The sequence below is a fragment of the Aythya ferina genome (assembly GCF_964211825.1).
Source record: "Aythya ferina genome assembly, chromosome: 2".
NCBI classification, from domain to species: Eukaryota; Metazoa; Chordata; class Aves; order Anseriformes; family Anatidae; genus Aythya; species Aythya ferina.
Genome location: NC_140297.1, coordinates 30821486 through 30846665, shown reverse-complemented (window position 1 = coordinate 30846665; position 25180 = coordinate 30821486). Strand labels below are relative to the sequence as shown.

The 25180-nt window shown below is 34.9% G+C and overlaps 1 protein-coding gene across 2 annotated transcripts in view; it reads left to right on the top strand.

Annotated features, from left to right (window-relative positions):
• AGMO (alkylglycerol monooxygenase) overlaps positions 1 to 25180 on the top strand; it is a 197904-nt gene that overhangs the window by 77360 nt on the left and 95364 nt on the right. For both annotated transcript variants that reach the window (XM_084510966.1, XM_084510967.1), the window contains exons 4-8: positions 2227 to 2330; positions 10114 to 10209; positions 23351 to 23417; positions 24766 to 24831; positions 24954 to 25033. In XM_084510966.1, the coding sequence (XP_084367092.1) occupies positions 2227 to 2330; positions 10114 to 10209; positions 23351 to 23417; positions 24766 to 24831; positions 24954 to 25033 (413 nt within the window). The remainder of the gene's footprint in view (positions 1 to 2226; positions 2331 to 10113; positions 10210 to 23350; positions 23418 to 24765; positions 24832 to 24953; positions 25034 to 25180) is intronic.

Below are 25180 nucleotides of genomic sequence, written 5' to 3'. Positions count from 1 at the left end.
TTCCCATTAATACTGAAGACAAAAAATATTTCTGATCATAAGCGCTGTTAGGTCAAGGAATTTAACATAGACTGTGCAACTGGTGTCAGCAAAAAGAGGATTAAGGAGAAGAATTTAATTCATTTAACTGTAGCAGAAGAAGTCAGAAATGGCCTAAGCAGTTAATTGCTTGTGACATAATTGTTTGTTTATGTCTCTAATATTCCTGTGGTACATTTTTGAATGATAGATCATTTAAGTTGACTGGCACATCTGAAAGATTAACATTATACCAATATTCAGTTACCTTGTTCCGTAACTTAGCTAGTGTAAGAGGCAGTTTAACTGAAAAATGAATGCTAATAAAGTGCCTGTTTAGTAATTCATTTTGAAAACCGTTTGACCTTAACTAGAATGAAAGTAGACTGTAAAAATCATCATAGATTCCCTTCCTTGAACTTTTCACAATGCTGAAAAATGACTGAGGGAAAGAAGCAAGATCCAGTTACTGTACCCTGTTTGTACAGCTGTACTTCATTGAGTGGAGGCTTGTGTTACACACAGTTTGTGATAGGAAGTAAATGCTTTTAAAACAACTAAGGAGACAGGTCTTTAACCTCCACCTTTTCAGATGCTTTATTCACTCATTTAGCTTCTGTCGAGGTCTTGGGAAACGTTTCAAATACAAATTATTATTGAGTACTGAAGCTCACCTGAATAATTCATCTCCTAGTGAGCTCATTAGAGAGAGAAGTTAAGATTTTTATATATATATATATATTATTTATTTATTTATTATTATAATTATTATTAGAGATAGAGATTACTAATTATTGATACAGAGAACATTTGCTGTTTCAGGGACAAATACGTTTAAAGGAAGAATTCTCAGACTGAATATTAAATGAGGTTTATGATAGATGAAGGTAGAGTTTTAATTCAGCAATGGTAATGATTTTCAAGGACTTAGAGGACATTCAGAAATGATGTTGTCATGTAGTCTGTAAAAAATCCATCAAAATTCATTGTATTTTAAAATTTTAATTTCTAACATAAGGCTTTTAACTCCTGTTACAAGACTGTTCAGTCATATTAAATGGTGAAGACATTTTAAGATTCTTTAAGGGGATTTTTTGGCAGTGCTTCAAATTACAAGAACATGTTAATCACCAGACCTAAACTGTTTGATGTAAGCTTGGCACTAGATAATTTCAGGCATTTACACACTATAAGGTCATTCTGTGAATTAATTTCAAATATCTGCCAAGGGCACTTCTCTAATTGCTCTGGTGTAAGAAGTCAGTGGCAATGGCAGCATGCAGTTGATGGTCAGCTAGATAACTTTTAATTTCTGTAATCAGCTGAGGCTGTGTACATTTCATCCTTTGAAATATATGTGACCTTGAATTTAGTTTCATTATAAATATATATTATATAAATATATATATACTGCTATATAATGCCAAAAAAAAACACATTATTTTGTCTTCATTAACCACCCATTTTCACATTTTGCTATAATTAACGTCTTCTTCATAGCTTGTAGCACTATATCTGATGGCCGTGAACATTCCTGGCTTTCATTTCTGTTGATAACCTCCCACTTAAGACTGGTCAGATATAATTATTTACTGCAATGAGGCCACTCCAATGAGGCACTTAAAGGGAAAATGCCTTCATTTAATTTAATCCAAAATTAGGATTTTGAAATATTCTTCTTCATTTTAGTACATCAGAGGTCTCATGACTTCATAACACAACTGAAATTAGTTTTACCCTTATTCCAGCAACTTTTTAGAACCACAACACAATAGAGTAACTGCTCTCCTTTAGCTGAATCTGGAGTTTCCAGCAGTTTTGAGCAAACAACCATTTGTTTTTCCATTTGTGGAAAAGCAGTGGGCAGGCAATAGTTGCGTTTCATGGTCTGGGGTACAAGTGGACTTGAAGATTTATGTGATTTTATGTGAAAACCATAAGCATAACAGCAGATATCAGTTAAGTTGTTTAAACAGTCAGCTGACATTTAACCCAGTCTAACCAAACTCATCACTGGACATTAGTTTTTACTTCCTGCTATACTATGTTATATTATGGTAAATTGTAAATTGGCATTGTATTATGGCAAAGAGTAAATTGGGGATTTAGTTCCTTTTAGCTTAAGGAAAAAAAAAAAAAAAAGCCATAGGAAACAAATGTTGCTTTGTTCTCTGGTATATGCCTCATTAGAAATTATGTGTTTTGCAGAGGTTAACATACTGTGGGCAGCACACCAGGTACATCATAGTTCTGAAGATTACAATTTATTCACGGCTTTGAGACAATCTGTACTGCAGAAATACACCTCCTGGGTAAGTTGCACAAGATTTGAAAAACAACTTAATATCACCAAGATTTAGTAAAAGTGAAAATATTTCCCTTCAAATAAAAACATGTAAATTATTTTATACTTTAAACACTGAAAAGCACAGATGACTTTCAGATTCTTCAGTTTCATAAGCTTTAAAAGTACATTCATTAATGATTTTATAGCAAACTTGAAAAGTGATACACTGATTAATTTTAAGAAGGGTAATTTTAACTCTTTCATAAATTCATAACTTTCCAGGAAAAATGTGACTTTTTAAAAACATTATTTAGTTATTCATGCATCAGTGCAGGAGAAGATCAGAATATAGTATAACTACTCTAGAATATGTCCATGTAGCTGAAAGGAGCAGAGAAATAAGAAAAGATTGCTTTGGACGTGCAAACAGATTTATTTTTGTATCTGCTCATGTCATACATCAGCACTCCAGTAAGTCAAAGAAATATGCCGCCACTTTTATCTAGCTTTATTTCAGACAAAATGTATTGTAAATAATGATCTGTGTATGCATCAAATAGAAATTAAGATAAGTACTCATTTAAAGATTTAATTGAGAATACTATCCAGTTTTGGGCACAAGGTAACTGCTGCTTTTTATCAGCTGCTCTCTCATATTCTCTTATGACTGCTTTTTTAAACTCATTGTGGTTTCTTAGTGGTTTTTTTTTTTTTTTTTTTTTTTTGGTTGTTTTTGAAGTATAAAAACTTCAAAATTCGAACTCTTAGGATTAAATTTCAGAAGTAATTTTAAATATATTTTTATAGATAGAAGATATATAAAAGCTGTCCTGCAGTGAGATATAATGGTGGAATAAACATACAGTCCTCTGTGAATCTCTATGACTAGCCTATGAGCAAATGACTCAAGCCCAAGCGTGTGCACTCACAAAAATCCAAATCCAGTGTAGCTCCATTAACTTCAATGAAGTTTGGATTTATGTTCACATAACTGAGAATGGGTTTAGCCTGTTGTTCTTAGTTGTTTCAAGCATATAACATTAGATAAGTTTAAGCAGTAGGTTCCAAAAAAGAATTGAGCTTTTCTAGAACTTGTGAAAACTCTCTCTTAGTTTTGCTTCTTAAAATATTCTCTGTAAATTATTATTTTTATTCATAAAATAGTCATCTGATTTTAGTACCAGTGCTGCAGATTTAAATGGCCATTATGAACAATAGTCAAAGTATCTCTGTCACAGCCCCACTTTCTGTGTAAATACTGCCATGTTAAAGATTTAACTTTGAACATTTTACCCATTGGGACCATATGTACAAACGCTTAACAAAAACAATAATTCAAAAAAGACAGAAAGCCTGTGTGTGTACATATGGGTATGTTTATGAGTATTTTGTCTGCCTGAGTGGTTTTGAGGGTGATACCTCAGAGAGTACAAAATATTGAGGAAGGCCAAGGCATCTGGCCATCTTAGGTTCTAGAGACCATCCTCAGGACCACACTAGTACCACTTGTCAAATAATATATGTGTATTTAAAATTGATTGGTTTTCAACAAAGGGAAAACAACATAGAATCTATAATACTTTTGTGTGCAGTTTTTTTCTGCCAATATTTTATATTAACCAACACATTTTGTTAGTATAAGTATGGGGATTTTCCTCTCCCCATAACTTTTGGAGAAAGAAAACTACTACACCTTTCAAAGCCTAAATGTGCACAAGCACTATTCCTGCTAATTCTTGCACTTTTTTTTTTTTTTTTTTTGGACTGCCAGACTTGTCCAGAACCACATAGATGCTTCAAAGCTGAAACCCAGTGAAATCTTTAGTTATTCTCTGGGAATGATTTATGTCACTGAATCTGTACTGTTGAATGCAGCTTCAGATCCAGTTTTGTGGACGCTGTGAGAAAGTTGTGGTGGATGATGTGGGATTTTAAGACTGTTCTGTTGCCAGCTATGTATGTGTTTTAAGTTAAGGAGTATAAGATAAATAAATTAGAATATCAGTCTCTATGGGTTGTGCTTGTGCTGACTGAAAAGATTTGAAATGAAAAAGAGAAAAGTGTGCTTTAACTACAATCAGTGGTGTGAAATGTACTCTTGAAATTGGAACCAAATGTCTATTACTTCATGTCATTTGCACACAAAACATTTCCCTTTGTCCAGTAGAGGAGAGATGATGCAGACCTAGTGTTAGACCAAGAGATGGTTTTGAAGCCCATTTGGGGAGGAAGTAGATGGAAAGAATGTATATTCATTTTTAAGAGAACATCAGGATGCTAAGGTTGTATGCCTTTTTGCTATTGATGAAGCACCTAGTTGAAGTGTAATTGTGATAATAACTTGATAGTTTTAAACTGTACTAAGGTTTCAATTATGCTCTGTTGATTTTAATTCAGTGGAAATGTTTGTATATAAATTTCAAAAAGGTAATGGGTAACACTTTTTTCCAGCACAGAATCACAAATTTGACTTCTTTTCTATTGAGGAGTCTGACAGGTCTTGGATCTGTAAAGGATGCTTTTATTATATTTACCTTTATTTCCTGAGGAATCATCACAAAAGTATACCCCAATGTGAGCTGCCATGGAGGCAGTTTTCCTGTGGATCCTCACTGTGCCCCACAACCCCTTTGCTTTGTGCTGATGGTGAGCCTGAAAGATCAACAGGTAGCCCCAGAGACACGTCCTGGAGAGAGGTGGGCTCAGCACTGGATCTGTGCAGGAAACAGCCCTTCTGCTAAACCTCAGGATCTTCAGACTTTTCCCTTTCTTTCTTTGTGGAAGCATTCATAAGCTTTTGCTTACAAAAGAGAGACAGAAAAATAGGTCATGACCAATTCAGAGAGCATGTAATAATGTGGTGGACACACATCCTTCCAAAAGGGCCGATGCTTTAATTCTTGAGGCATAGTTGTGATGCAGCAGCCCCAGATATAAATTCCTCTCCACCCCGTCAGTAAGTGCCTTTCCCATCAGGTTATCAGTTACTGTGGCTGTGCCTCAATCTCTGTTGCTGAACCCACAAGTGCGAAAAGATCTATGAGTGTGATAAATATTTTTTCTTGAGTTTTGACCAGAAATTCCATCTTTGAGCCAGGAAATATTTTCTCCTACAGATTAGTGAAAGCTGGTATGTTCCCATGAAATGTTTTGATTTGGTGAATTGGCATTTCCAGTGAAAAAGTACTTAGGGATTTTTTTTTTTTTTTTAACTGACATTGATCTTGTTGCAGTGGAACCATAAGTAGGAGACTTATTTTTTTATTTTTAATTTTTTAAGAGTAGTTTTCATTTCTCCCTACGGGTTCTGATTTTGTGAATGACCTTTCAAATCCTTTCTGTCCTTTTTTACGTTTCTATAAATACATCAACACAAAAAGGAGGACTAAGGAGAATCTCCATCCTTTGCTGGATGCGGGGGGAAACTTAGTTACAAGAGATGAGGAACAGGCGGAGGTGCTCAATGCCTTCTTTGCCTCAGTCTTTAGCGGCAATACCGGTTGTTCTCTGGATACTCAGTACCCTGAGCTGGTGGAAGGGGATGGGGAGCAGGATGTGGCCCTCACTATCCATGAAGAACTGGTTGGTGACCTGCAACGGCACTTGGATGTGCACAAGTCGATGGGGCCGGATGGGATCCACCCAAGGGTACTGAGAGAACTGGCAGAGGAGCTGGCCAAGCCACTGTCCATCATTTATCAGCAGTCCTGGCGATCGGGGGAGGTCCCAGTTGACTGGTGGCTAGCAAATGTGACACCCATCTACAAGAAGGGCCGGAGGGCAGACCCGGGAAACTATGGGCCTGTCAGTTTGACCTCAGTGCCAGGGAAGGTCATGGAGCAGATCCTCCTAAGAGTCATCACGCAGCACTTGCAGGGCAAGCAGGCGATCAGGCCCAGTCAGCATGGGTTTATGAAAGGCAGATCCTGCTCGACGAACCTGATCTCCTTCTATGACAAAGTGACATGCTGGGTGGACGAGGGAAAGGCTGTGGATGTGGTCTACCTTGACTTCAGCAAGGCTTTTGACACCGTCTCCCACAGCATTCTCCTCAAGAAACTGGCTGCTCTTGACTTGGACTGGCGCACGCTTCATTGGGTTAGAAACTGGCTGGATAGCCAGGCCCAAAGAGTCGTGGTGAATGGAGTCAAGTCCAGTTGGAGGCCAGTCACTAGTGGCATCCCCCAGGGCTCGGTGCTGGGGCCGGTCCTCTTTAATATCTTCATCGATGATCTGGACGAGGGCATTGAGTGCACCCTCAGTAAGTTCGCAGATGACACCAAGTTAGGTGCGTGTGTCGATCTGCTTGAGGGTAGGAAAGCTCTGCAGGAGGATCTGGATAGGCTGCACCAATGGGCTGAGGTCAACTGCATGAAGTTCAACAAGGCCAAGTGCCGGGTCCTGCACCTGGGGCACAATAACCCCAAGCAGAGCTACAGGCTGGGAGAGGAATGGTTGGAAAGCTGCCAGGCAGAGAAGGACCTGGGAGTGATGGTTTATAGTCGGCTGAATATGAGCCAGCAGTGTGCTCAGGTGGCCAAGAAGGCCAACAGCATCCTGGCTTGTATCAGAAACAGTGTGACCAGCAGGGCTAGGGAGGTGATCGTCCCCCTGTACTCAGCTCTGGTGAGGCCGCACCTCGAGTACTGTGTTCAGTTTTGGGCCCCTCGCTACAAGAAGGACATCGAGGTGCTTGAGCGGGTGCAGAGAAGGGCAACGAAGCTGGTGAGGGGCCTGGAGAACAAGTCCTATGAGGAGTGGCTGAGGGAGCTGGGCTTGTTCAGCCTGGAGAAGAGGAGGCTCAGGGGCGACCTTATCGCTCTTGGTAAGTACCTTAAAGGAGGCTGTAGTGAGGTGGGGGTTGGTCTGTTCTCCCACGTGCCTGGTGACAGGACGAGGGGGAATGGGCTTAAGTTGCGCCAGGGGAGTTTTAGGTTAGATGTTAGGAAGAACTTCTTTACTGAAAGGGTTGTGAGGCATTGGAACAGGCTGCCCAGGGAAGTGGTGGAGTCACCATCCCTGGAAGTCTTCAAAAGACATTTAGATGTAGAGTTTAGGGGTATGGTTTAGTGGGGACTGTTAGCGTTAGGTCAGAGGTTGGACTCGATGATCTTGAGGTCTCTTCCAACCTAGAAATTCTGTGATTCTGTGATTCTGTGATTCTGTCCAAAATTAAGCTTACATTGCAAGGAAACATGAGGCAGTTAGGAAAGCATTCTCCCTTGTCAATCTGAAATTTACCTATACATTTATATAAAATTTTCCTCATCTCACAACTTAGGAGGTGGTAGCAGTACTTAGAAGTACTTTTAAGTAGTACTTCTAGTACTTATTGAATATGAACCTTCCTTTGCCTGAGTCACCTGTAAATACGGTCAAATTGCATATGTTAATTTTAGGGAAAAAGCATATAATTTTTAACTCTATTTTAAATCCAGCAACCAATTCCATGCATGATCTGAACACAATTTTGTTTTGTTTTGTTTTGTTTTTTATTTTATTATTTTTATTTTTTATTTTTATTTTATTTTCAACTTCCTTTCCATTCCTTTTGAAAATTTCCTAGTTTTATCATGTCATTAGACAGGTACAAGCAGTAATAAGAGAAAACTGCATTAGCTTTACCAGCCGTGTGTCCTACTTCTTCATTGGCTTCATTGCAAGATGACCTTTGAGAAAAACCATGCCAGCACCCTAGATGTTGTGAGACAAATATCTTCCAATCTTTTCTTTTTAGAGCTTCCCCCACTTTTAATAATTAAATACTAAGAGGGCTAAGGTTGGTGGCAGGAAGCCAAAGGATCTCAGACAAGAGACTGACTCTATGTCAGTGTTGAGGTTATTTCTTCTAAATTGTGGGAGATTTACAGAATCACAGAATCACACAGAATTTCTAGGTTGGAGGAGACCTTAAGATCATCGAGTCCAACCTCTGACCTAACGCTAACAGTCCCCACTAAACCATATCCCTAAGCTCTACATCTAAACGTCTTTTAAAGACTTCCAGGGATGGTGACTCCACCACTTCCCTGGGCAGCCTGTTCCAATGCCTAACAACCCTTTCGGTAAAGAAGTTCTTCCTAACATCTAACCTAAAACTCCCCTGGCGCAACTTTAGCCCATTCCCCCTCGTCCTGTCACCAGGCACGTGGGAGAACAGACCAACCCCCACCTCACTACAGCCTCCTTTGAGGTATCTGTAGAGAGCAATAAGGTCGCCCCTGAGCCTCCTTTTCTCCAGGCTGAACAAGCCCAGCTCCCTCAGCCACTCCTCGTAGGACTTGTTCTCTTACACTGGATTTCTGTCTCAGATCATGGAGAATCATGTGTTTGAAAATAGTTCTTTTATTCGGTGCATAAGATCTGCATTAAATATTTAACTAATACATACCTCTACTCCAAAATTTCATGCCTAAATGAAATTTCATGCCACCTTCGATGGCATTTACTAGCTCCCACCTTCAGTAAGAGCTGATATGAACTCTTGTGAGTTTAACTAGACCAAATGATTCTTAGGGATTGAATGTGAAAATTTCACATGAATATATTTTCTTTTTTTGTTGTTTGTTTCATAAATATTTCAGAAGTGCTTCAGTCTTCAAGGATCAGACTGATTAAAACAAGGTTTCTTTCCAGTGCTTTGGTCTTGTTCCAGTGTTGAAGCCAGCAGACCAAGCTGGGATTGGAGGGCCTTAGTACTCTTGACAGTGAGAAACTACTGTGGTGATTTTCTCCAGAGCATCAGTCACATCAAAGGGATGGGGATGCATTTGTTTCATAGCCCCAGCTTGATGTCTTACCTAATGGGTAGATCTCTTGACAAAAACTGTGGGAATATCATAATTAAATACTGTATAATACATGTACGTGCCATTTTTTTTTGCAGACCTATGCTAAAAGAATTTATGGCTCAGGAGGCCTGTCGTGGCTATCTTATTGCTTTCTCTGATATTCAAGGAGTTGATTTTGTGAGAAGGACAATAGGAATTTGAATCTGTACTTTAGGGAAGGATTAATTTCTCAGAGCAGCTGGTGTAACACAAGGTAAGGTAGAAAAAAAAAAACAAAAACAACAACAAAAAAAAAAACAACAAAACACCTTTGCTCTGATGAAAGAAGACTGACTTCTTAACATGTGAATGTCTTGTAAGTCTCATCCTATTGCTCAGCCAGTTAAGAAACTATTTGTGAAATTACTGGGACTCCACTCTGTAAGAAAACATTATGTTTCCTAAGGAGGTAATTTGCTGAAACTATTTTCATGCCAGCACATCTTTAGAACCCAGCAATATATCAGGGCATCAAGAGAGATGCTGTGAGGAAGTTAGGGTGAGAAATTATAATTAATTTTGAAAGTGGAGCAAAGTGCCTTACCCTCATGATGCTCATGGAGGGAGTTCAGATGGAAAGGCTATAATGCTATAAATTCCCACCTTGCTTATTCTGTGATAATTCTCCCCTTTAAGTAAAGCCTTCATGTCAAGGATACGTTGCTGCATGCTACATATAGTGCAAAGAATAAATGTCTCATCTCAGGATTTTTAAGTTATTTTCTTGATTTTGCTGCTTGCTCTCTTTATGACTTTTGGTAAATCACTTTCACTGAAATTTGTCCCACCTGCTATTCCATGTCTAGCAGTAACATAATAATCAGTATGTACTCTATATAATGTCCACATTACAGAGGTTTTAGAAGATGAAATTAAATGATCTTATGCAGTGCTTTGAGCTCCTGAAATTGTACTTCATTATATCACCACAACTTTAGTGCGATAAATATAATGTATATTTTCTTTTTAATTTTTCAGATGTTCAACTTGCCAATGGCTCTTTTCATTCCACCATCAGTGTTTGCTGTTCATCTACAGTTTAATCTACTTTACCAGTTTTGGATACATACAGAGGTAAACTAGGTTTTTAAGCCATACCTAAACAGTTAGCCTGGAGCAGTGTCCTGGAAATCTACTAGCAGCTGATTTATTGTGTAAGAAAAATCTTTGTCTGAATTCTTTAAGGAGAAACATCTGTTCATTTTTATTCCTTTTGCTGAATATATATTGCTAAGTTTATAAGAAGCAATGAGGCCAGTTGGTCCCAATTAGATTAAAAATAATAATAATAATAACTGTAAGGAATCAGAACTTTTTAATATTTTAATACAATATTTTCCTGTCTTGCAGCTTATTAAATATTTCTGGCAGATACTGAAACTGATTTTATTTCTAAGATAAATATTTTAGAGAAAAATATCCAAGCTACAGTACTTCTTAAAGACCATTTAGAGTTAAAACTTAAGATATTGTTTCCTTTTTAATGCAAGTAGTTCTCAGATGAAAAATGTTATTTAGTTATCTAATAGCTATTTGCTTATGACTGCACCTATTTATTTGTTTTGTGGGTATATAGGCAAAATGTATTTTACATACATATAGAGTTAATTACCCAGTGTAATTTGTAAGTAGTTTTCCATACTTCTCAGGTAGTTGGACAGCCTTTCATTCTCACTACAGTAGAGGTGTTTAAAGGTTTTGCATGTTATATGGCAGTAGCATGTATGTCAGTAGCCCCTGCTGGGCTGCAGGCTAATTACCTCTGCAACCCTCTTACTCCCTTGATTACTCTCACTACTCAGATGCTTTTTTCCCTCTGTAGTTTCATTATGCCATCTATAGGAATTTTATTTTGGAAAAACATATATATATTTTTATTTGCTATTTTTTTAAATAATGTTTTTATTTTCTCTTTTCTGTGTGCTTGCTTAACGAAAAAAAAAAAAAGAATAATAATAATAAAAAAAATAATAATAATAAAACTAAGATGTACTTAAAACTACTAAGTACTTACAGTGGCCCAATAACAAACTTCTACTGTTGGCATTACAGTTCTATTGGGCAAATTTCTAAAACCATTAATATGTGTCTCATATTAGAGGAAATTTTCATAGTGTATGTGCAAGTGTAAGTTTAGACCATAGTCTAAACAGGAATAAATTTCAGTCACAATAAAATGATAAGTACCCTTTACTACTAAATTATTGTATCAGTAGGAAAACAATGTATCTTTTATACTGATCCAATTGATCTAATCATAGATCTTTGTTTACAAAGGAGATATTCTTAATGTTGATATTGTTGAATTTGTAGTGCAAATGAAATCAACTGAAAAATGTTGAAGTTAGGCTTTAAGATCAAAACTGATGTCAAAACAGAAATAGGGTTACACCACTTATTAACATGTTTCCTGCTCTCAAGGACAAGGACCTAACAGACAAAAGAAGGGAAAGCAAGGGAAATAACAGCAGCTATTGTAGCCATGGAGGTTTATATTAGCCAGTATTTTTGATGAAGTTAAACTGATGTTTAACAATTACATTTTTTGTGTGTGTGTGTGTGTGTGATAACTGCTACAATTCAACTGTTTTAGAGGTTTGACATCTCTGATATTTTTTCAAATAGTCATTTTACTGAATTTTAACAGTATCTTACATTCTACTAAAACAAAAATCATTTATGTAATTCCCAGTTCCATCATAGTTCCTCAACATAGCTCCTCAACAATGCGGGCCTGCCACATTATAGAAAATGTGATCCTGGTTCAGTGACTGCTGCTAAACCTTGATCTGAACACTACGAGATTCATCATCCCCAGCTGCTCTGGAAGCCTGTGCTGGCTGCTGATACAGTGTGGCACTTTGTGTCATTAGGGGGTCCAGTGGAGATGCCTTTCATCAGTCATATTCTGCCACTAGAAGATGTAATAGTTTTCTTAAATTGTTTTCCAAAATGCAAGAGGATTTGTTAACAAATGATCAATTTATCCTCAGATTTCTATTACTACTTATCAGTATTTGTATTTCCTTAGGCAGAATTTGGGCCTATATTGACTAGTCAAGAATGTTTGGAAACCATAACTTCACTACTTTCAATTACACATCTTCGTCCTTCAGAAAAATAAAATCTAGTAAGATACAGTAAAAATGCTTTGTTCTATAGTAATCGATTTCTTTTTTTCATCACACTGAATGTCTTGTGCACAATTTAATGTTTTATGAAAGAAAAGATACATGATATTTAAATAATAGGAAACAAAAATTGTATGAAACTTCCTGAGGGAAGATATTTTATTTCAGTCTAGCTAGGTTTGAGTTTTTGCTGTTGTTGTTTAAAGAAATAACTCAAATTGAATTTAATAATTAAAAAGAATTATTGTGCTTTGCTGAACCTTTGTATGTCATGTTTCAGCCTAGAGCGAACATTCATAGCCAAAGTATGATCCCTTATATTTTCCCAAACTTTAACTTGTTGTTTCAAGGCACTGAAAGGGCTGCTGCCGGGAAAGTTAACATTCCAGCCAGACCCAGTACAACAATGTTCAGAGAAGTTTCCTGTATTAACGCTTTGGCCTTCTTCAATATTTATCGTGTCAATTTTTGTTCTTCTTTCCTATTAGAATATCAGGCATGGTCCATTTCATTTTAACTCAGGTAGCTCATATATTCCTTCATAGACAGTATACCGAATCACAAATATCAAAAGTACCTACTTTTTGTCTCAGACTTCCCTAGTTCCCGTATATTCGGTAAGCTGTTGACCTTTTATGTAAAATAGTACAGAATTCTAAACACTTTGAATAAGGATTATACTATACCATATTTTAATAGTAATAAAAGATCTTAAGCACCAAAATCAGAAGGGGCTATTGATACAGATAAAGAGTTTCTATAATTATTAAATAAATGGTGGGTGTCCTAGACTGAAAACAGCTGTGTGACTTAAATAACTATGTACTTTCATTTAACTGTATTTTTTCTATCTGATTGAATAGAATTCAATAGATAGAATTTCTGCTATCTGATGTCCATCTCTTTTTTATTTGTTTCTTCATTGCTTCTCTGCATTATCACACTGTATATATGGCAATCTGAAATAATATCACAAATTTTCCAAAGATTTTTCTTTAAATCTCCGAATAACACTCAGGTATTGAAATAAATATATATAATATATATTATATAATATATAATATATAATATAATAGCTCATTTAAATGAGAAAGGAGAAAATAAATTAAAAAAAAAGTTGTTTGTTTTTTTTTTTTAATTGTGGATAAAGATAGGATCCCAATAAATCAAGAGAAAACAATTTTTGGAATTTTGGTTCAATCCAATCCTATCATGTCAATGGAATGAGTCAGATGTTGCCTTAGATGGACTGGGAGAAATTTTTCTATGACTAGGCCATGCTCATCTAGACATCATCATGAGAGAAGTTTAAAAAAAAAAAAAAAAAAAAAAAGGCCTTTGGTCAAAAAACACTAAAAATCTAATTTTTCAAAAGCCACAAAATGTTTCAGGACTTTTACTGACAGACAGAAATACCCTATTTCAGTTTATTTTCACAGGTGATTCAGGTCTGTGGCTCATATTAAACTATATCCTTCCGTTATGCATTTATTACAACCAATAAGTTAGGTGCGTTTATAACCTGATAGACACCTATGAAAAACAGAAATTAGTTTCTGTTGGTTTAGCTGTAATTTTTATGAGATGTCAAATTGTATTTGGAAAATATCAACTGAATCAATCCCTGTTCATATTAATTGTGGCAGTAGATTATTCCTTGTCTGTGTGATCTTTGACACGCATTAGTTTCTGTTTAATTTTCTCATTTAGGAAAAAAATGAAATCTATGCCCTTTACCATACTCATAGAATTCAGGTTTCTTAAGGCATCTCTTTTCCCATGTTTGTCTTCCTTCCTTACCAAAGCAGAAAAAGTGCTACTGTAAACCAGGAGTAACATGGGTGAAAACAGACAAGAAAGGAGTAGGAAACATTTTGACACCTTATGGAGGCTGGCAAAAGAGAATTGAAATTACTACAGAGGCCAATATTTTATTTATTTTATTTTATTTTATTTTATTTTATTTTATTTTATTTTATTTTATTTTATTTTATTTTATTTTATTTTATTTTATTTTAATCAGAAGATTAGTTCAGTAAAGCTGATGCTTGTTGTGGAAGTATATGGTATTTGGCGTCTCCCTCCCTTTCAAAACCATGGGTCCTATTTCCAAATCACAAGAGGCGATTTAGTAGGACACTCCTGTGCTGCATGCAGGTTAGCTTCTTTAGCTTTGACTTCTGCTCTGTGTTCTTAAAAAAAAAAAAAAAAAAAAAAAAAAGTGACATTGTGGAGGCTTCACTCTTTCATGAAAAGGAATCCTGTTTCTGGCACAAAGCCATCCACAGCCCATTGGCTGTCAGTACCAGGTGAGATACTGTGGCTCAGTCCTGAAGTCCCTACCTCAATCAACTCTTACCTAAGAAGACAGCCAGATTCAGAAACATCTATGCTTTTTGAAATGTAAGTAGTCGATAAGGAAATTAAACAAGATGATTAAAAAGGCAAGTAACATTAATAAAAATACATACAAGTTTATGTACTTGTTTTAAGAAGCAGTACACCTGTGATTACTATATCAATATCAAAAGCTTATCTTGAAAAAACATATCTTGAAAATCTAGAGGACATATATGTCTCTTAAAGCAAAAACTATTTAAGACAAAAGTCCAATGGGTGGCAGTTGAAAGTACCTAATATCTTTTGCACAATGTGATAAATAAGTGATAGCATTAGACAATAGATAAGATATTCAAGTGGACAAAAAGTAACAGTTTTAAATAGAGTTTACATTCCACATGAGGAAAACAATCTTTACTATGAGAGTGGTGATGCACTTCAACATGTTGCCCAGAGAAGCTGTGGATGCCCCATGATCCTTTATTGATCCTTTATTTTTTCCATATTTCATTATTCCATTTACTTATGCCAGCCTTTTCCACATTTTGTGCTTTGGTCTCATTGAAATAAACAAAAAAGGAATGCAGAAGAAAACATGTAAAAAAGGTTTATTTAAAATGTTTTCAATAGCTTAGCAGTTTAAAATGAATTTAGAAATCTGATCCTTAAAACTAAAAGGTATTTTCTTGACCAAAAAATAAGATTTTGATTTTAAAAAGCATTTTAACAAAATTTAGTTGACTGTAATGTGTACAAGTCTTTGCAATGGGAAAATAATTTTGTTTTTGTGGCTATTTTGTGGAGTAGGAGGAAGATTACTCCTGGCAAGTAAAAACATAAAATAAAAAAATAAAAAAATTCCCAAGGCCATAAGTTTGCTAAGGTGTATATTTGTCCCTAATTTAGTGTACGGTGAATAGTTCCTATAAGGTCCATGAGTAATGAGTTCAACTTAATGTGTAGAAGTTTTCTGAAAAAATAATGGTGTAGAAGTGCTATCGAATGGATCACAATGGAAACCAAATATGATTAACTAATTTAATTTACTGGACAAGATAAACATGTTTGGCTTTTTTGTTTGTTTGATTGATTGTTGTTTTGTTTGTTTGTTTTTGTTGCTGTTGCTTTGTTCTTAAATAGTAAAAGGTAAAATCAGTAATCTAATGCATTGAGTATAGTTGTGAAATTGTAGTCTCTTGAATTTTTCACTAGAAATTCATTTTTAATTAAAATAGCACATGTCAACCAAATCTTTCATTTTCTGTATGCTAACATGTGGGCTCATTTAGTGAAAGAACAATCTTATTTTCTTTAATTCAGTCACTTAATTCAGTGCACTAATTGCACTTTGATGTGCCCTTCAAATCATAAACACACACGTCTGTCCTATTCAGGTTACAAAGGATTAATATAAATTCACAAGCCATTCATAAGACTTTCGCAAAAAAATCTTAAAAAAAAATCATAAAAAGATTGATCAGGGGTGAGATAGGCAGCCACTCTCCTAGTCTGATATTTAAGATTATATCTGATAACAGAGTGACCCAGATGATTAATATGGGATTGCTAGAAACAGATCACATCATCTGATGTTCTACTGGCTTGTAATTTTCTCACTGTTATGAAGATACATTAAATTATTCTCAAATGAACAGGAAATGAGCCAATCACTGAGTTGCATAAAGAAAAAAAATGTTTTGCAAAAGAAAGTTGTAGTCTCTTTCCTGATAGATGACAGTTGTTTTATTTATTTATTTGTTTGCTTTTTATTAATATAAAGAAAATCATTGTTCATCTGCCACAAACTGAAAGTCAAGCATTTACTGTGGGAAGAAGGAAAGCAAATACATTAATAAATACTAGGGAGATAAAAATACTTTAAGGAAGACAGGGCCTTGGTAGGTCCAGATAGAATATGTACATGATACAGACAATAAAACTCAACCATGATTCTAAGAAGCAGATCTTACAACTTCAGTCCAGACATTCACAAGAGACCACAGTGCTCCTGTCCTGTCAAGTGTTGCCTGCACTTGAACACTATTTAATCACTGTTTATATAAAAAATATAGAGTCATGAGGCTTGGAGTTCTTGCCTTAGCACCTGTGACCTTAATGGTGATAAATGCCAACTTTACAACTTAGAAGCACCAGGGTGAACCTCCCAATTTAAACTAAATTTTAAAAGTACTCCTTAGACATTTTTTTTAACTGAGCCTATCTAGCAGTGCCCTGACATAAGTTTTTTATTCTTATCTAGCTTCTCTTTTAACTAAACTGCAGAATAAAGAGAGACTTAAAAATATCAAAGTCATTTAAATGAGCTTGCAAAGTACATTCAGCAGTTCACCATTCCGTGATCATTTTCATTCAAGAGCTATCTGTGCAGGGGAACTATTCCCTTCCATTGCTGGAGAAGGGTCACTTGTGAGGCAAGAAATGAAAAGTTTATGGGACAAGAATATAAACAGGAACTTGACTTGTCATCCTATTTATTAAGTCCTTGAGTTTGAGTGCTGGCTTCTGGTCCTAGCACCAAAGATTCTTCTTGCAACAGACAGATATGAGTCGCAGTAGTGGGTCTGATTATTATTAATGTCCCTGCAGAAACCCTAAAACCAAAAATCATATTCAATAATTTTATTTAGATGACTCATGTCAGTTGTGTCTCTGGAGAATTATGAAGATGAAAGTAAAATGAGCTACTTAGAGATGCAGCTTATTTCAGTACTTTTTGAATACTGCAGAAAAAATTAAACAACCTACTTACCAAGTAAAGTTAATAAAATAATGAAAGAATACCACAATAACATGGACATACGTTAGAGAGATCAAGTCCTGTACAAACAAACAAACAAAAGATATTTAATTTTCCATCTCTTTAGCATTGTTTGCACATATTAACCTTGGGTTTTGCTCAGAGCTTGTCCTTATTGAGAGTTTATTTTAATCAGTTATGGCTTCAAAAGTAAAAGAAAATATGAAAGACATTTATTTATTAAAAACATAAGGTGTAGGATGCTGACTATACTTTTGTCTTTTTAAAGAGAAGGGTGAAAACAGCACTTGAATATATTTTGGTTTGTTTCAGGGCTGCCATATGATTTATTGCTTTCTGCCCCACCCCCAAAATTTCCAGCATGTATTTGTCAAGCTGATGAAAAATACTGAAATTGTATAGCAATTCTTCTCTTGGATTTTGTTTAAAATCCTTAACTTGATATATGACTGAAAGAGTGGCTTTCTCTGTGCTCTGCTATATGTAATGCTGCAATTAAAACAACCCATTAGTGATGGTTTTCTTTCATTTTAGTGGACAACCTGATTGAAACATCTTATATATCCTCATCTTTCCTACAAGAGCACTTCATTAGACATTTAAAAACAAACAAACAAACAAAAAAGTTGCATCCAGTAATTGGAAGTGTTAGCTGAAATACTCATCTCAGATGTAAATTTGATTCAAACCTTAACCTGTTTGAGGCATAAACCAATGAAAAGTGACAACAGTCACTGCCTTCAAGGTAATTTATTATAAATACATTTCTAAAGTTGATGTGTTTATTATATAAACATACCCTAAACTTGACTATACATTAAAACTAGGCTTTTACCTCCCATTCCTAAAATACAAATTTATCAGAAAATCATCCCCCTATGAAACTCTTTATGATCCCAACAGGCCTGATTCCTTTAGCTTGTTTTATTTCCAAACTCTAAATATTGTTTTTTCACTCCTCAGTGTGGAAATTTGGACACATCCATTTTACATGCTTACTGGAGTAGAAAACTGCCTAATCAGATAGGAAAACAGTTGGCAGTGTATAAATCAGGGTTTGCCGAAGATTTCAAAGTGTGAAACTGGGCAGATGAGCACATATCCTAGGAGTTCTGCCTTTCCCTAGCTTCCCTGTAGAGATTTCACATGGCAAATATGATCACGAGGGCCATCTGTATAAATATGTGTGTTGTCCTGAATTAACACAGCAGCTCTATTGAGGAATGTTATTAGGGTCTTATTTTTAAATTTCCCCACCAGACTGTCTGAAATATAGATTTATGTACTGAGAATAAAAATCTTATCTGGATTTTGATGAGGAAATAATTCTAATACCTATTTCACTACCAACTAGTCTAGCAAAAACCCCAAAGTTAAGTTCAGAGTGCTCCTTAGTGATGCTCAAGTGATGAATTTATCTTCTCCTGTCCTAGAGATCAGTTACACTACAATATTGAAAGTCATGCTCTGCTACAAATGGCTTTTCATATACTTAAAAAAAAAAAAAAAAAGTTTTTATTTAGCAGTGGTTTTACTGTAACATTGCCTACTCTACTCAGACGACATTCCTTCCTAACGTTCATGTTGAAAGAGAGTTAAGCAAAGATTCATGTTGCAGTGGTGACAGGAGGAGTTGTTACACAAGATGTAAAGTTTCCCTTGGATTTCATGTCATGATTTTTTCTCGTTATTTAAACAAGAACTACATTGAAGTGGTGCAGGTACCAGGCAATAAAGATTTCCCTTGGTGCTGACAAACTCTGAGACCGCAAATGGAGGCGCTTACATGCTGCAAGAGATATCGCATAATGTTCTTTTCCTTTATGTTAGGGATTGCTGTCACAAAGGAAACATCTTTATATAAGAACCACTACTATAGAAAAAAATATTTCTCATTATATATGAAGATCTCATTATATATGAAGATTTGACTTCCGACATTTTTTATGCAGTAATGTGTGGAAAAATTTCTAAGGCTGCAGATTTTATCCTGTCTTGTTTTTCAAACTACTCTTGGAATCGCTACAAGTGTTCTCATAATAATTCTGCTTTATTGTTTAGAAATACCTCAGTGCAATAATGTAGGAATATGTTGCCTGTTTGTTTTTTTTTGTTGTTTGTTTGTTTTTTTTTCCCCCAAGAAAAAGGAGGAATATGTTTTCAGTAGAGATCTTATAAGGCTTTTATGAGTGATTTACATAAGACACCTATCAGATTCACAGGTATTTTATCAAATCTATTTGTAAGGTTTTGTCATTTTTTATTTTCTATTTATTTATTTTTTGGCTATGGGATGTTAAAACATAAACAAATCAAACAGGAAAAGAGTTTTGCAGGAATGCTGCAGTTCATCTGTGGGTCACTGGCATACTAGCTGAGGTGCACATGATGTGTTAACTGAGAGGAAAAATTGGAGGCAGGGCTTGATTTAGAACACTAGGTGTCTGTATCTAGGAGACAAACACAAGCATAGCCCCTCTCTCCACCTCCCCCAGCCATATTAGTCAAAATACTGATAAAATCATACTTGGACAACAGTTGAGATACTTCAATTTCTAGGGCTATTGATAGTTATTTTTCTGTCTTCCTAAGATGTTGATATAGACAAGAGTATTTTATACTCACAAGTAGACTCCTTTTTCTTGCAATAGTATGAATAGGATTTGCAGTAAAGTCAATAGGGATATTGGGCGATGACATTTCCAATATATATATTTTTTTTATTTTTGAAACTAGTTTCCGGTAAAATGATCTGAAACAAAGCTTTTATGTGGACTGTTGTTACACCACATTAAATCCTGTTATGAGTGAATCCCTACAAAGAGCAGTCCTTTCACTGTGATTTCAGTCCTTTTAGCCTCACATAACAGGGTCATAGAGTACAGAATCTTCCCTGGCAAAAATTGTCTTATTATCCTACCCTTCACAATTTACTCTGATGAAGGATCTGCTCTACGACTTTTACCTGTGGTAAGATGGTAGAAGATAGAAAAATTCAATGAAAATCAACAAAAATGATCTTCACATCGTGGTGCTGTAGGAGGCTTCAAAATCCACCTTTACAGAGGTGATATATTTCTCCTTGTTGGAATGAACTATGGCCCTTTGGAACCAGAAGTTTTTCAGTTATAACAGCTTTTTTCTTCTATTTTAGAAATGTTCAAAATATGTAGGAGTAAACTTACTGATAGCAAAGAAAATTTCTAGAAATAGCATCCTGTACCGTTTTAAATACCTGGTGGAAATGTATTTTTGATGTGTTTTAGCCAAAGTATTGATTTCTGTATTGCTAATTTCAACATGCTGGATCTTTTTTTGGTCAGGTACAGAGTACTGTGCCACCTCTGATCTTAAAAGTCATGTGGTCATCATTGTTATCTCAGGCAATATTTCTATCACCATGTGGCTAATATGTCGCTTAATGGAGGTAACCTTGCTGAACCAAAGTGGGCCCAGGCATCAATCACTCATGATGCTGAAGGGAAGATGTTTCAGGAGACTTAAAATTGTCACCACCCCCAGAAAAGACTGTATGGTGGGCTCTTCACTTTTAAGTGGATGAGATACATTTCATTTTCCAAAGAAAATGCTTTCTCTAGGATTAGCCAGAAGTATTCATTTAAAATTGTACTAAAACTCCTGAGATCCTCAGGGAAGCTCAAAATGTAAAGTTTAACTTTATCATACCTAAGTATTATATGGATTTTCAAAAGAATGACTTTTAATTTTAAAATACGAAATTAATCAGGTGGATATTGAATACTTCAAGGAAATTTTATTATAATTTACCTGTAGGCTAAAAGTGAAGACTGCTATCTCTTAGTGATTCTCTGCACTCCTGGCACAGATTTAGTTTATTTTTACCAAGCAAACGTTGTTTAAATATTTAGCTAAAAATATACTGAAACCAAGTAGGTCAAAGTTAGGTGTAGTCTTAGAGATAAATCCTCGTTCTCTTAGGTGTTGGACTGTAGTTCATTCTAAGACATTCATCTCATTAAATTAATTTAGTGGTTACATCTCACATACTTTAAAACAGTGGGATTTTCTGCTTGAGAGAGGAGGAAAATTAAGCTAGCATGAATGATGAATTGTTTCTCACCTTTATGTGGTCTTTTAAAGCTTGAACTTATTTTGAGGGAGTACTGAGAAATAAAAACGGCCTTATTTATGTTGTCCTTGGCTTCTGATTAAAACAAAACAAAACAAACTTGTCCCAGTGTTCTGCTTTTCCAGCCAATGTGTGCAGGATTTTGAGACAGATGCTCCAGATGTTACAGTTCTCTCTGTCTGAAGAATCTTCTCATTTCTATACTTCTTTCTTTACAGAAATGTTCTGCTTAACCTGATAATTAGAAGTTACTTTTATGTTATGAAAGACAAATATAAACAAAATTGTTTATTAATTTAATTATTATATTTGCTTTATTCACAAAGATTTAAATTCATGTGATGAAATGTCCTGTGTCTACTTTTTGAGTTCAGATCTATTTTCACTTGCACAAGTGGAACTGAAAGTAGACAGAAATGGAACTGGTATCTTTTAGAACTTTTATCAGTAAATTTTGTATGAATAAAATCTTTGTATTTTTAGTTATTTAAAAGAACAGGCCTACTCTCATGAGTAATGAGTGGCTGCCTATCTACTTAATGTGTTACCTGCCAATATTATCTCTATTTATGTATTACAGATCACTCATTTCTACAGAATGAGTATTAAATTTATAATTATTATTTATTAAGTGGTAGGTTCTGCTTTGTTTCCTAAGGTATGTAAGTATTTTATTATTTTATTTTATTTTATTTATTTTATTTTATTTTATTTTATTTTATTTTATTTTATTTATTTTATTTTATTTTATTTTATTTTATTTTATTTTATTTTATTTTATTTTATTTTATTTTATTTTATTTTATTTCTCTTTTAACTGTAAGACGTTATGGTCATAACCAGACGTGGCAAATAGATACCATTTTGTGATATATTCTGACCACAAACACATTTTACTCATCCAGTGATTGCATCTATTTTTGACTGATGGTTCTGTGTTTTGGATTAAGGAATAGTGGCTATGTCTGGTTATCCACACACTTCTATTGAGCTAACCAAAGCAAAAGATTTGAAGTTAATGCTAGCTTACCTCTGGCTCCATAATACAGGCAAATACCTTTTAGCACAAAACCCTGCTCATACAAACTTAACTCATCAGCATTTTATGACAATGCTTGAATCATTAGAGTGAGTTTATGGCAATCGATGTTTTCTGGTCTAAAAGGATCAAGGCTGGATTTCTGTCTGCTGAATCACTGACTTAGCTTGCAGGTTCACTATGAATTTATACTGGTCTCAGTTGCCGCTGCTTCTTATGCCTCTAGCTCATGTGAGTATTTGTGATCATATATTGGATCAGATTCAGGAACTGATCCAGTTAAACTAATTAAAAAAAAAAAAAAAAAAAAAAAAAGTATCAGTTCCCTAATGAGGTTTGTTGTGCTGCTTCTGCTCGGGTAAAGGAAAGCTACTGACAAGTAATCAAAGGTACTGAAGGAAGAAGAAGTGGTTGTTTCTGGGTCAGTTCCAGCCATTTTGTGAGGCAGAGTGTTCACATCTTAAACAGTTACACTGGATCTTGAGCAGTGCCAATGGATATAGATAAATATTGTGAGTGAAGTGATTTGTGTAGAATCATGAACTAATAATAAAATATAAAAAGAAAATATGATGTTTGATCAAGAAAATATGTATATATTTTAACTTTTATTTAACTAGATTTCACTTTTTTTGTTGCTGAAAATTCTTCTAGCTCACACAGTGAAAAGGTTGAGGCAAAAAATTTGCATTCTTCTGAGGCAAGTCTCCCGAAGATAAACATCTTCTATACGCCTTTCATCCTCCTCTTTTCCCTCTTTCCTATTGATTTTATACAGTATTTTCAAACTTATATAAACATTAATTGTTTTCCAGGTTATCACCAATATTGGTCCTTTGGAGTGGATTCTTAACACTCCCAGTCATCACAGAGTTCATCATGGTAAGTGTTTTTTACATTTGAGATAAATTACTAAGCAGGAATTAAGCCTAGGTAACATGAGATAATTTGAAGATTTTGAACAAAGTAGTTAAACACTTGCAAATATGAGGAATGATAGAAAAATATCTCAACTTCTCTGACTGCTAAAACATGATCATCTTGTTGATCAATAACAGATGCTCTTGCATTCAAATTCAAACACTAAATATGCAAAAATATGTTTTTCTTTTTGAAGTAGAGCTGTTTAATGTTTTAGTGGAATTTAGTTCCAACTGTCTGAATTTTTTAAAAATATCACTTCACACTTGTACATGACAGCTGATATGACTTTCCATCAATATTCAGAACCATTAAACACAGTACTAAACACCTAAATTTGATTAAAAATTCCAATGCATCATAAAAATGCCATGAACATAGCTGCGGAATAAGAGTGGGTTTCATAGATGCCATTAGCTCATTCAGTGTGCATAGATAACAAGGAGAAATGTAATAGTAGCATGGAAGAGTAAAATAATTTGAAACAGACTCAAATGCAGTCATATGTACAGAGGATGTTATTAATATTTATTATATCCTCCATGTAAAGTGTTTATGGCACTGTAGACTTTTTAAAAAGACTGTGGTGCTGTAAGTGTCTAATCCTTAAAATTTGCACAAGTACTGGTAATCCTGGAGGGAGACACTCTGCTCTTGTTTGCTCTGCTGTAAATCCAGACTAATCCTCTGAGCCTGATCCCGATCAGAGTTGAGCAGAATCACTCCAGAGCTGATCAAGTGTTGTACAGTTGTTCCAAACAAACTCCACAAAGTTGGGGGTATTTAAGCAGTGTAAGCAGTGAGGGTTTTCTTTTGGTAGGATGGCTCATATACAAATGCATTCTCTAGCAAAAAAGGATCATCCTGAATTTAATAATAAAGACAGGATCAGACACATGACATAGAACATGGACAGACGAAAGCCATTAATGAGATGATTGTGCATAAATATATCTGGTATATATTTGCTTAGGTATAAATGCTTAGGTATAAATTGATGAGGTGATTTTTTTGTTTGCTCTTCAATTTTCCTTTTCTAAATATATATTTTAGCTAAATTTACTTTCCAAATAAATCTATTTATTTCACAGAAATTTGGGATATGACACATTTGATCTGTGTATTTGAATCTGAGTAGAAAGAGATTACATGCCTAATAAGAAAAAAAAGACATTTTATAGACACATAAAAGGTAGCTAACCTACTACAACTTAAAACTAGACTAGAAGTCGATGCTAAGATTTCCATCCATATTTCAGTCACACATATTCTTATATATGGAATGACTTGCCACTGATTTTCATTACAGGCAGAAATCCTTACTGCATTGACAAAAATTATGGTGGCACACTCATTATCTGGGACAGGATATTTGGTAGGTAAAACAAACAAACAAAAATGTTCTTCCTTATCTTTAGTTAGTTTGTCAAACAAAAATAAGTATACTTTTAATTTGATTGTTTGTTGCTCTTTTTTTTTTTTTTTTTTTTTTTTCAGGAACATTTGAAGCAGAAGATGCTAAAGTTGTATATGGCTTAACACATCCAGTAAATTCATTTGAACCCATTCTGCTCCAGGTGCAGTTTGTATCACTTTGTATCACTGACTGGTATTTTCAACAGCCACTGATGTTCAAAAAAACTCTCTTAGGCACAATTGAGGTTAACTCTGCATTGCTGCACAAGTCAGTTAATCTATCTTCATTTATTAATTGTAATTATTTC